The 12,963-nt window shown below is 32.3% G+C and overlaps 1 protein-coding gene across 9 annotated transcripts in view; it reads right to left on the bottom strand.

Annotated features, from left to right (window-relative positions):
- Positions 1-12,963, bottom strand: part of LOC114335612 (inositol 1,4,5-trisphosphate receptor) — a 258,085-nt gene that overhangs the window by 104,048 nt on the left and 141,074 nt on the right. For all 9 annotated transcript variants that reach the window (XM_050641294.1, XM_050641298.1, XM_050641300.1 and 6 more), the window contains 3 exons: positions 10,602-10,783; positions 6,954-7,847; positions 4,512-4,712 (listed from right to left, as the gene is read on the bottom strand). In XM_050641294.1, the coding sequence (XP_050497251.1) occupies positions 4,512-4,712; positions 6,954-7,847; positions 10,602-10,783 (1,277 nt within the window). The remainder of the gene's footprint in view (positions 1-4,511; positions 4,713-6,953; positions 7,848-10,601; positions 10,784-12,963) is intronic.

Genomic DNA, 12,963 nt, shown 5'->3' with positions numbered 1-12,963 from the left:
TAAAAACAGTGGAGACTAAGACCATTAAATAATTGATGGATTCGACCGTTACTTGATGGAAGTTCATTTTATATAACAATAAAACACTGAAAACGTTCGTTTTCTATACTTCCACAAAATTTATTACAACTATGTGACTACAGCTGTTTCGGCAGAGGAAATTAGTCTATTCACCACCACAGAAAGAACTACTCTATCACATATACTGGCAAGATAACAACAAAAATAGCCAGATACATAAAAAAGAAAGGAATAACACCAGCTTTCAGAACTAACAACAACTTAAGCAAATATATTAAGAACAATAAGAGCAGAAACAGAAAACAACTACAGAGTGGTGTTTACAAACTAACTTGTGGTGACTTCCCGAAAACTTACATCGGTCAAACTGGCAGAACCTTTGACAAACGGATAGCAGAACACAAACGGGCTTTCAACAATAGAAAAACAGATACTTCTACATACGCACTTCACCTTGTAGATCATAATCATTCTTTTAATGAACAGTTATCTAGAAAGGCCTTAAGCTATCTTTATTAGAATCTATGGAAATTAAAAAATTGAAAAATACAGATATAATTCTGAATGACCAACTCGAGACAAACAGCTCCCCACTCCTCAACCTCTTCAGTTAAAAGACTTTAAAAAGACAAACCCATAGTAATCTAAATCACTTGAGAAAGGCACTCTGCCTTTATACACTCTGTAGTCACATAGTTGTAATAAATTTTGTGGAAGTATAGAAAACAAACGTTTTCAGTGTTTTATTGTTATACTAAGACCATTGTTTAAAAAATAATTTTTTAAATAGTCTTTTAGTCTTTTTTAAACAATTCCGATAATCCGAAACAATGAACGTCGCTCTACTGCCGTGTGCCATGAGTCATTTTTACTATCGTATAGTTCAAATTACACAAATACACATTGTCACTCAAATATTATATTACATACATTTTCATTGTTGAAATGTTTGTCTGATGAAAATCGGTCCGGGTCAGCCGGACTTCCGGGTTATCGGGGCCGACTTATCGGGGTTCCACTGTACTCGATTTTCAAGATTCTTGCATCAGTTTGTAGGTATATGTATTGATATCGTTTGCTATCATTCCGGTAACAAAAAAATTATGCTTAGATGGTATTATACGGGGCTGAATGGACACGTTGTATTTTCTCCTAACTTGAAAAAATTCTGGGGAAAAATTGAAAAGCTGATTTTGTTTCATACTCATTTCGTATTATCCCGTAGGCATCACAAAGATTTTGTTTTTGGAATTATCCGAATATCTCTTTTCTTGTAAGAGCTGCACAATTTTTTGTAAATAAAAACAATGATTGACTCATAAATATAAATATCTTAATTAATAGAGGTTGGATTGATAAAATTAGAATGGCCCACATGCAGCCTACATCTCAATCCTATCGAGCATTTATAGGATGATTTGAAAATACCTATTCGCCATCATCCTAGACCTCCAGAAAATTTGGTATTGTTATGACCCTGATAGAGGAATCTCGGGCTATTCCCCAGGCGAAGATAACACATCTTATTTATTCGATGTCAAACAGATTGCGAGCAGTAGTTGCTGCGAGAGGTGGACATACCCGCTATTGAATTGTTTGTTTCGTGGACCTTAAGAAGGCATTTGACAGGGTAAAATTAAAGTACGTTATCCATTTATTGTACGCAAGAGAGGTACCTCTAGGAATAATTAAAACGATCGAAAATATCTACCAGAACAACACAATAAAAGTAAAAGTAGATGAAGAACTAACTGACCCAATTGAAGCTGGCAATGGGATAAGACAGGGAGACTCCCTGAGTCCTCTGTTGTTCAACCTGATCATGGACGAAATAATAAAAAAAGTAAGAACAAAAAAAGGATACCAGATGAGAGAAAAACAACTTAAAATAATCTGCTACGCAGACGACGCAATACTAATCTCTCAAAGTGAAGATGATTTACAACGTATGCTGCACGAATTTAATATAACTGCTAGAAAATTTAACATGTTAATTTCCCCAAAAAAGACTAAATGCATGGTTATAACAGCAGATCTAATAAGGTGTAAATTAGAGCTGGAGGGTCAAATAATAGAACAAGTCATGGAGTTTAAATATCTAGGCATCACACTATGCAGTTACGGAAAGCTCGAAACAGAAGTGGAAGATCAGGTGAATAAAGCAAACAGAGCCGCAGGTTGCCTGAATGAAACAATATGGAGAAATAAAAACATCGGAAAAGAAGTGAAAGGCAGAATTTACAAAACAGTCATCAGACCAATAATGACATACGCGGCAGAAACACGACCTGATACAGAAAGGACAAAAAGAATGCTAGAAACAGCAGAGATTAAAACATTGCGAAAAATCGATGGTAAGACGATGTGGGATAGAGCTAGAAGTGCAGATATACGAAGGAGATGCAAGGTGGACAACATTAATAACTGGGTGAAAAGCAGAAGAGTAGAATGGAACGACCACATAAGCCGAATGACAACAAACAGAGTAGTAAGGACGGCGAGAGACGGTTCCCCAATAGGAAGACGATCAGTGGGAAGACCACGAAAAAAATGGAATGACAACTTACTGGAGGCACATTGAAAAACAGACAGAGTAATGTATATATAAAAAGAAGAAGAAGAGAAGAATTTTATATGATGTAGAATTAAAAAATACATACAACCATTAATTTTCACTCTTCTATCACCAACCCCTATTTGTTAATAGCCATCTATATATTTACATCTATAAAATTCTCCTGTCACAGTGTTAGTTTCCATACTCCTCCGAGACCGCTTGACCGATTTTTATGAAATTATATATGTATATTCGGTAGGTCTTAGAATCGGTCGTAATCTATTTTTCATATCCCTGAGTAATAAGGGGAGTTCCCCCTAACATTTTGTAATGTTAGGTGGGGTTGTGTGTACATAACGTACTCTATAAGACTACGAGTACATACAAATTTAAAAAATTATGATCAAAATCCATCAACAAGTTCCAGCGATATTAATCGCAGCATATGTTTGCAGAATCAGTTTCATTTTTTGAGTGCACGTATTTTAGTAATTCCCCTCCACCGACCACGAATTAATTCCGGTCGGACGCCATTTTTAAAGCTTTATTAACCACTCTGTTGAGGTTCAAAGTTTACTCAAACTTTTACAGATAACCTATATATCTTCAACTTCAAAATGGCTCTAGTTAGGTTGCTTAATTGTTATAAACAAAGTAGCCGTCAATTAAATAAAAAAAGTGGCTAACTTTGACCGTAATTAACCTAGGCGAAGAGTTTTTCTTTGAAAATTCGTATAAAAATACCAGTTCTTCAAATTCCATTATAGTTTTAGCCTACAGTCAATATTAACAAATTTATTCAAATTGTTTATAAGCCAAAAATGACTCTATTTTAATAAAATGTTTTCTGAGTGAAAAAAATGACTTTTTAATGATTTTTTTAAATGCGTTGAAAACATGACTATTCTTCTTTCATGTTGTTTTCACAGAATTGCTGTATCGTTATTATATTCTGAACAATAACATTGCGAAAAAAAAAAAGCTCTTTGGGATAAACAAATTGAATAAAATTTAAACTAATTGACGCATCGTCTTATATTTTTTTGTGCATTGTATGGACTGTTTGACTCAACTTTTCATGCAATATGAAAGTCCTAAATTCATTTTCGCAAAAGTTATAGCAAATTTTTTATTTTCGAAATTTTAGTTTTATTTTGCAATATCCGAAGCAACAAATAATCGGACCAAAATTCAAAAAACGCTTTTTTAAACCCTGGCTCATCTACTAAAAGAAAAATATTATAAATAAGACATTTAATTACCCTATTTTTACCTGTAGCGATTTAAACGAAAAAACTCTCATTTTTGACCCTTAGTTGTTAATAACTAAATTTCTCGTCCAAACTGTGACGGGCATTTTTGTATTTATCATGTATTAGGTATACACATTTATGACATTTATTCTAACATGACATTTTAGTTAAATCTGACAGTTGTCACATTTTATTTGCAATTTGGTATAAAAACAGATCAATTGTGTTTATTGCATTTATAAAATGGTATTTTCTTGGATTTGTATAGTCTTATAAATTGTAGATTAATTTTTTTTATATAGAATAATATAATATAATTTAATATTATATTATTAGCGCCATCTATTGACAACTAGATTAAATGTTATAAATGTCACCGACGAAATGTAATCAGCGACGTACGTTTTTTTCTGTCACATATAATTTAATGCGTTAGAGAGAAATCGAAAAACTGTGACGCACTGAAAAATGCTCATGAAAAGAACCATATTTCCCTGGTGTACGAATATACTTGAAGCGAAAGTGAAAAGAAAAATATACCAAATTAGGAATATTTAAAGAAACCAGTATCTTTTAAAAATGTTTATAGTACTAACATTATTTTGGCTCAAATTTTATGCGAGACACCCAGTATAAGAATTGCTTGATTTCGTAAAGTTGAAATCATGTACTGCACTTACTGCTTGCATGACCATATCTTGACATTTTCTAATAAACTTATTTTCTGCTTTAACTATAGTCTGTAGGAACTTCAAGTACTGTACATGTCTTCCATGGGTAGCTATACAATGGACAAAATGCTGTATAACTTTTTCATTTTCCTCATTGCACAATTTTGAATTGTCCTGGAATATTGAACAAACAGTCTGGGCTTCTCGAATCTAAAAAGATTTAAACAAAAATATTTCTATAATGTAATTAGAAAATGTATGGAATTTTGCTAATTACTTTATCACTACACTATATCGATGATATACAGTAGGTGCAAATGAATGGAATAAATTCGATATTTCGTAAACCAGCGACTTTAAGGAAAAATCCCGAAACAGGTCGATTTTAATTTTTAAATTATGATTTTTTGGCATATATATTATAGTAGTGACGTCATCCATCTGGTCGTGATGAATCGATGATTTTTTAAATGAGAATAGGCGTAGTGTGCTAGCTCATTTGAAAGGTTGTTCAATTCTCTATTCAGTAATATAAATATTAACATAATTATTTATACACGGCGTCCAAAAAACATTTTTTTGAACTTAATTAATTCACAAAAAGAAGAATGAATGTAATTTATTTAATTCATAATACATTTTATTGCTGTCAAAAAACAGAAAAAAAAAATTATTTAACCAATAAACACTGTTTTCGCTTACATTAAATTTGCCAAGAGGCAGGTGAGTGGCAGCTTGAACAGTGAATTTAAGCGAAAAACAATGTTTATTTTTCAAATAACATTTTTTTCTGTTTTCTGACAGCAGTAAAAAGTATTTTGATTTTGAATTAAATAAATTACATACATTCTTCTTTTTGTGTCAATTAATTTAATTAGAAACAACGTTTTTGGACACCCTGAAGAAATAATTATGTTAATGTTTACATTACTGAATCGAGAATTGAATAACCTTTCCAACGAGCTAACACACGACCCCTTTTCTCATTTAAAAAATCTTTATATTTGTTTTAAATTGTTAATATAATAGTAGTCAAAGAACTAGTATACAGGGTGTTTCATTAATAATTGTCCATATAGTAACTGGAGAAACCTTAGCACAAAATACGAAGATTTAACCTAAAACTCTTAAATAAAATGTGGTTCCTTACTGAGTTACAGGGTGTTTTATCTAAAAATTTAAATAATATTTTTGCCCAGAATTTTAAAACTATTCGACGTATCCTTTTCATACTTGGCAGAAAGTGCGACTTCTATACACCCTACTAAATTATGATAAACAAACGTTTCTAGCTACTACCAGAGGCGTACGGCAGGGGATAGTAAATGGTTGACCCTTCTCAAATTCTACGCCACTGGAGGAATTACTATTTTAGTGCCATTTTTAGATTTTCCAATACTTTCTACGTAAATAATATACTCCTCATTGGTAACTATAAAGTCATTAGTTTTCGAATTATTTGAAGTTAAATATGAAACGGCACACTTATTTTGATTAATTCATGGTATGATTCATATGATTAATGTTTAAAAATTATTTGTACCCAGTACTTTAAAACTAGTTGGTGTATCCTTATCATAATTGGCAGAAAGTGTAGGTACTGTACACCCTACTAAATTAAGATAAATAAACGTTTCTAGCTACTACCAGAGGCGTACGACAGGGGATAGTGGTAGGTTGACCCTTCCCAAATCCTACGCCACTGACGAAATTGCTATTTTAGTGTAATTTTTTATTTTTCAATACTTTTTATGTAAATAATATACTCTTCATTCGTAACGATAAAATGATTAGTTTTCGAGATATTTGAAATTAAAAATGAAGCGACACAATACATTAATCAAAATAACCGTGTCGTTTCATTTTTAACTTCAAAGATCTCGAAAACTAATGACTATCGTTACGAATGAAGAGTATATTATTTTCATAGAAAGTATTGGAGAATCCAAAAATTGAACTAAAATAGCAATTTCGCCAGTGGCGTAGAATTTGGAAAGGGTCAACCATTCACTTTCCCCCGTCGTACGCCTCTGGTAATTGACAGAAACGTCTGTTTAACATAATTTAGTAGTTTGTACAGTACCTATACTTCCTGTCAAGTATGAAAAGCATACGTCGAATAGTTTTAAAATGCTGAGCAAAAATATTTTTTAAATTTTTAGATAAAACACCATGTAACTCAGTAAGGAACCACATTTTATTTAAGTGTTTTAGGTTAAATCTTCGTATTTTGTGCTAAGGTTTCTCCAGTTACTATATGGACAATTATTAATGAAACACCCTGTATACCTACCTTTATAACAATATCAAAGTTATAACAATAAAGGCATACAAAAACTAGACCCCCAAACTTTAAAATTGCTGCACTGAAAAATCGGTTTTTACGCACATACCAAACTGTCTTCTATGCCATCGATATAATAGGTAATTAAATATATCAATATTACTTACCCCAGGATTAAGAAACAGATCCAACTGCTTATAAAGCAAAACTTGGTTCTGTTTATTTCCTAGACAAAAGTTTTGCAAGAACTCATGAGCAAGTCTCATCAGTTCATTCATTCTAATGTCTTCTTTTTCGTCATATGGAACCTGTAAAAGATCTAAAACGACTGTGTGAACTCCGACATTTCGTAAAAGCCTTTGTTCGTGCTTCTGGGGCTTAATAATCCCACCAACCACCCCTTGTGTGCATAGTTTGTTCATTCGTATGAGGATCTGTTGGATTTTCTTGTACTCATCAGCTTGGTCTTGGTGTAAAGGCGGGCCGACATCGAGATTAATAGCAGATCCTTTCTTTTCTAGCACACCCATAGGTGGTGCTTTAGTAGTTGTTGTATGTTCTTCTTCATCGTCTTTGCCTTTCTTGGTAGGAGTGTGATCATCTAATGACTTTGATTTGTAGACCCAAAGCTCCGACTTTTCTACCGATTGTCTTAAAACGTCTAAATCTGCTTTAATCTGTTTGTAAGACTCAACGTCACTGTCTGAAACTAGCAGCTGAACTTGCCTGAAGGCTTGTAGTACTTCCTGGCGTTGGCTAAAATGTCGAAACATCAACTGCAGAGCTCCAGAAACTAACGGCGGATAATCGTGCATTGTCAAATGCAACAAAACCCTTAAAAACGTCCGCCCACCATGCCCGTCCAGATCTAACACAGCGCACTCCTCACTACTGCCAAATATACCTTCTGCTTGACTGGCTATTCGTTCTAAGTCGATATTTTTTTGTCCCAGGTTAACATCTCCACCAACACTTGAATTTTTCTCGTTTTCATCGAACTCTTGTTTAAATATACTCAATAAACAACTTATACGGTAGTCCAGTCTAACGTCCAAAATAAACTGAAAGAGAAGAACATAAATATTACTAGTTTCCGTTCCCCATCTATTATTTTTATGTTTTAGTGACTTATTCTCTAAAATGGCGATCGGGCGCCATTTATAAAATGATTTAGAATGGGTTTATTTTGCAAATTAAACCCCTATTTGTTCGACTGAAAACTATGAATAGATGTAGAGATGGCATTTTTAATTTGTTGAATTATCCGAAGTAATAAATGACAGAAACTAAATAAACAGAAAGAAAACAGAAAATAAAGTGAGACTAAATAATAAACTAACATAAAAATTTTAAGTGATAGAAGGACTACGACAAGGATATCCGTTCCGTCGTCATCATTACTATTTAATGTAGTATTTGAAATGGTAATAAAATAGGCTATTTTTAAAAGATCAGGTCACATATGTCATAAAAACCATCAATATGTTTGGCTTTCGCGGATGGTGTAGTAATTATGTGCAGAAGCAAGAAAGGATTAAAAAAGGTAGTGCAACGACTAGATAAAGTAGCTCGACAAAGAGGATTCTATATAAACGAAACAAAAACTAAGTACATGGAATTTGAAAAGGGACAATACTTATGATTTACTGATTATGTTAGGTTAGGTTAGGAAAAATGCTCCTTTATGTTTTCAAGACCTTTGTACCACATTTTCAAGCTCTCCCTCCAAACTAGAATCTTCCCTGACTACTGGAAAGAGAGCTTTCTAAAGCCCATCTATAAATCCGGTGACAAAACCTGTGTAACAAACTATCGTCCCCTCAATATAATCAGTGCAATCCCCAAGGTATTTGAAAGTCTGGTATGTGACATTCTAACCCCTCTATTTGAACCTCTACTAGTCCAACAACAGTTTGGGTTTAGACCACGAAAATCTACAGAATTAAATCTTCTGGACTTCTTGCTGGATGCCTTGGAGAAGGGGTATCAAGTGGATACAATATACACTGACTTCTCCAAGGCATTCGACAGGGTGCCACATAATATTTTGTTGCATAAGTTAAAACTGATTGGGATTGATGAGCCTTTATTGTCATGGTTCCAAAGCTACTTCGAATGTAGACTGATTGTTAAAATTGGCACTTTTCTTTCTAAAATTATATAAGTTCCATCAGGAGTGCCTCAAGGCTCTCACCTTGGGCCACTCTTGTTTAATATTTTCATAAACGACATAAATGAATGCTCCGCGATCAGTTTATTTTTGCTCTTTGCTGATGATCTAAAATATTAAGCTGTGTGATTAAATCCCCAGAGGATTGTGAAAAACTACAGTGCCATTTAAATAACTTGCTAGAGTGGTGTAAAAGAAATGGCATGGAACTTAATCCAACTAAATGTAAAACTATGACTTTTTCCCGTTCCAGAAATGCTATTGTTTTTGACTTCAATATTGGTCACTATACTCTCGAAAGAACTTCCCTTTTTAAAGACTTGGGGTCACCCTTGATACAAACTTACAGCTTTCTCATCATCTGGAGAATGTTGTTAATAAGGCTTTCCAGATGCTTGGTTTTATTAGAAGATGCACCCAGGACTTCACAAATATTACAGCTTTAAAAACCCTCTACTGTGCCTTGGTCCGTCCCCATCTTGAGTATGCCTCCTGTGTATGGTCTCCATTTTATGGAGTACATACTAATGCTCCTTAGTTAGTTGAACATAAATTTTTAAAGCAAATTGTATATAGACTTAATATCTTGGACAACTACAATGATGCAGATATTCTTAATATCCTAAGTATGGCACCAATCACTGCTCGTCATAAAAGAAGGGATCTCATCACATTCTACAACATCCTACATGGAAAAACTGGAACTCCAGAGCTTCAAACAATTAATATTCATGTGCCACTAAGAACAACCAGGGCTACAGTTAGTTTCCATTACCCAATCCACCGGACTATGGTCTTAACAACTTCCTCGCTAGAACTGCCAGACTAGCAAACCAGCACCTTAACATTGACCTTTTCCAAACTTATAGCAAGTTCCTGAGTCAGGTTTTAGTAAACATTAACTAAGTAAGACTTATTATTCTGTAATATAAAAGTTTAAAAGTTAACATAAATTGTAATTGGGCTTTGCCCGTTTATAAATAAATTATGTACTAACTTATGATGTACTAATGATAACAACAGATGAAAGAAAAATGTTTAAATTTGAACAGATAGAGATTTTAATATTTACAGACTATATTTTCGAGTAAACCAAGTACCCGAGAAGAAATGCACTAAAGACGTAAGGAAATCGTTGCATGCATGCACTCAATAGAATACTCATAAGCAAAAATATATCCAAAGCAACTAAATTAAGAAGGTATAAAACCGTAATAAGACCAATAATTACGTATGTCTCAGAAACCTGGAGTCTAACAAAAACTGAGCGATCAATGTTATAAGTGTGGGAAAGACAAATACATACTGCGAAGGATATTTACTAATACTAATATAATTGCAGTTGTAAGAGCACAAAGACGTCGATGGTTAGGACATGTCCAAAGAATGGCCCAAGTTAGAATGCCAAAAATCCTGTTAAGCGCTACCATAGGTGCTAAAAAGAGAAAAGAAAGACCTAGGGACCAGATGGAGCCATGAAGTTAATGATGGCCTGAGGTATCTCAATGTGACCAATTGGAAAGAAAAGGCGAAGAACAAACAGGAATGGAGGAAGATTATAAACCAAGCCATGAATCTTCTTGGCTCGGAGTGCTAATATATTATTAACTAGATAAATGAATTTATTTAAAAAATAGCCACAAACCTGTAATATTTCAATAATTTTTAGCTTAGTATCCATCACCAATGGATATTCTTTCATATACTGTATTGCTTTTCCATGGGGCACAGAGTTAGGGGATAATCCACCCCTACCTCCTGAGCCTAAAGTAAGTGATGTCATAACAGCTCCCATGTCACCTATTGTTCTTAATACACCTCCTTCTGCTATTGGAAAAAGAAAGTGTTAAACATTAAGTGGGAATAAAATTATACAGTGAAGTAGATTTACATAAAGACGGTTAAATTGTTGCATATATTACACAGAAAAGAAAGATTCGTGTGAAAGAAAGAAACGTGTGACAAGTAAAACCAAACTAGATTGATAGAGGACATTGTTCTGAAGCTATTTCCTTGTGGCATTTTTATAATCAACTATTTTTAATGGGAAATAAGCCACAATTTTACCAAAAAAAAAATGATTTTATTAACGTTTCGAAGCCCAAATCGGGTTTCGTTGTCAAAATACAAAATACTACTAAAATAAACAAAAATGTTGTTGCTAAGTAAAAAAAAATTCTTCTAATAATTTATTTAATCTGAGTCATTTATATTGGCAATTCAGACGTATATTATACATTTTAAAGTAGAAGATTTTAAAATGATATCACCAATATTTATGAGTTGCGTTCCTGGGACGACTTTACTAAAATATAGTTCATTCGATTACATGAAATCAATCCCAACTCAAGAATATCCGTCACAAAAAAATATCATAGCATGTGATCTGTCTTTAAAAAGACAACCAAATGCAACGATGACAGTAAAATTCTCGCGTTAGAGATTCCATAGTAAATCACGAGGGAAAACCAGGAAAAAACGTCGTGATACTATCCCGACATCGTAAGTATTTGGTCTTATATTTAATTTACTTCCAAAAAACTAATACCAAATTCTGACTTTAATATGTTTAAATTATAAATAATATTAATAACACATATACAGTATGTCCCTGTAAGTTGTATCCATATGGAGAACTTTTTTATTATTAATTTTACGAAAAAAAGTTATTCTTCATAAAAAGCTCTGCATGGTCCAAAACCTACGATTGAACCATCAGATATCAAATGTTATGAATATTATACGAGGTGTGTCAAAAAATATGAATTTCTCTCAAGAGTAAAGTACATATCTTTATTTTTCAAAATATTGAAAATTATTATTAAAAAAAGTTGTTTGCAAAAACTATATTCTAGTATGCAACTACATTCTTCTAATAAAAAAAAGTTTTAAACGTTGTTTTTAAATTATTATGGATAACCAACATTATATTCAGTTATTTCAATTAAAATAAGTCTTTTATTACTAATTTTAAGAAAAAAGTTATTCTTTATAAAGTGTTCTTCATTCCCTAAAACCTAAAATATCAAATTTTATTAATTTTATAGGAGGTATGTCAAAAAATATGAATTTCGCTCAAGAGTAAAATACCTTTATTTTTCACAATATCGAAAATTGTTATTATAAAAAGCTGTTTAGAATTAAAAATTATGTTTTAATATGTAATTACATCCTTCTAATTGAAATATTCTGAACTATAAAGTTACTTTACTTTTTATCTAAATTTATCTTTTTTTGACATCCTCGTATAAAATTGATAAAATTTGATATAAGATGGTTGTATTTTACGTTTTAGACCAAGCAGAACTTTTTATTAAGAATCACTTTTTTTCGTTAAATTACTAATAAAAGAGTTATCAGAATTGAAATAACTGAAAATAATTTCCATAATTTTTCAAATTTTTTTTTTAATTAGAAGGGTGTAACTGCATATTAGAATATAGTTCTTAATTCCAAACAACTTTTCATAATAGCAATTTTCAATATTGTGAAAAATAAAGCTACTTTACTCTTGAGCGAAATTCATATTTTTTGACATTCCTCGTATAATATTCATAAAATTTGATATCTATTGGTTGAATCTTAGGTTTTGGACCATGCAGAGCTTTTTACGAAGAATAACTTTTTTTCGTAAAATTAATAATAAAAAAGTTTTCCATATGGATACAACTTACAGGGACATACTGTATATACAATAAGTAATACTAAAATATAAAATTTGTACTAACTCGATATATTATTGACTTACTAATCGTGGTATTTTTTTTCTATTGACTTCCTCTTTCAGTATGGGTAACCACATCCTACTGCATTCTACCGAGGAATTTGCGACACAATTGGTTTCATTTAGCATAATTAGAGCCGCTTCTTTGATTTTTTTTATAATATAAGATAGTAAAAAGAGAAAAATCAAAGAAGCGGCTCTAATTATGCTAAATGAAACCAATTGTGTCGCAAATTCCTCGGTAGAATGCAGTAGGATGTGGTTACCCATACTGAAAGAGGAA

This window comes from Diabrotica virgifera, chromosome 10 (genome assembly GCF_917563875.1).
Source record: "Diabrotica virgifera virgifera chromosome 10, PGI_DIABVI_V3a".
NCBI lineage: Eukaryota > Metazoa > Arthropoda > Insecta > Coleoptera > Chrysomelidae > Diabrotica > Diabrotica virgifera.
The sequence above is the reverse complement of the archived record's forward strand: the minus strand, read 5'-3'. Positions and strand labels throughout refer to the sequence as shown.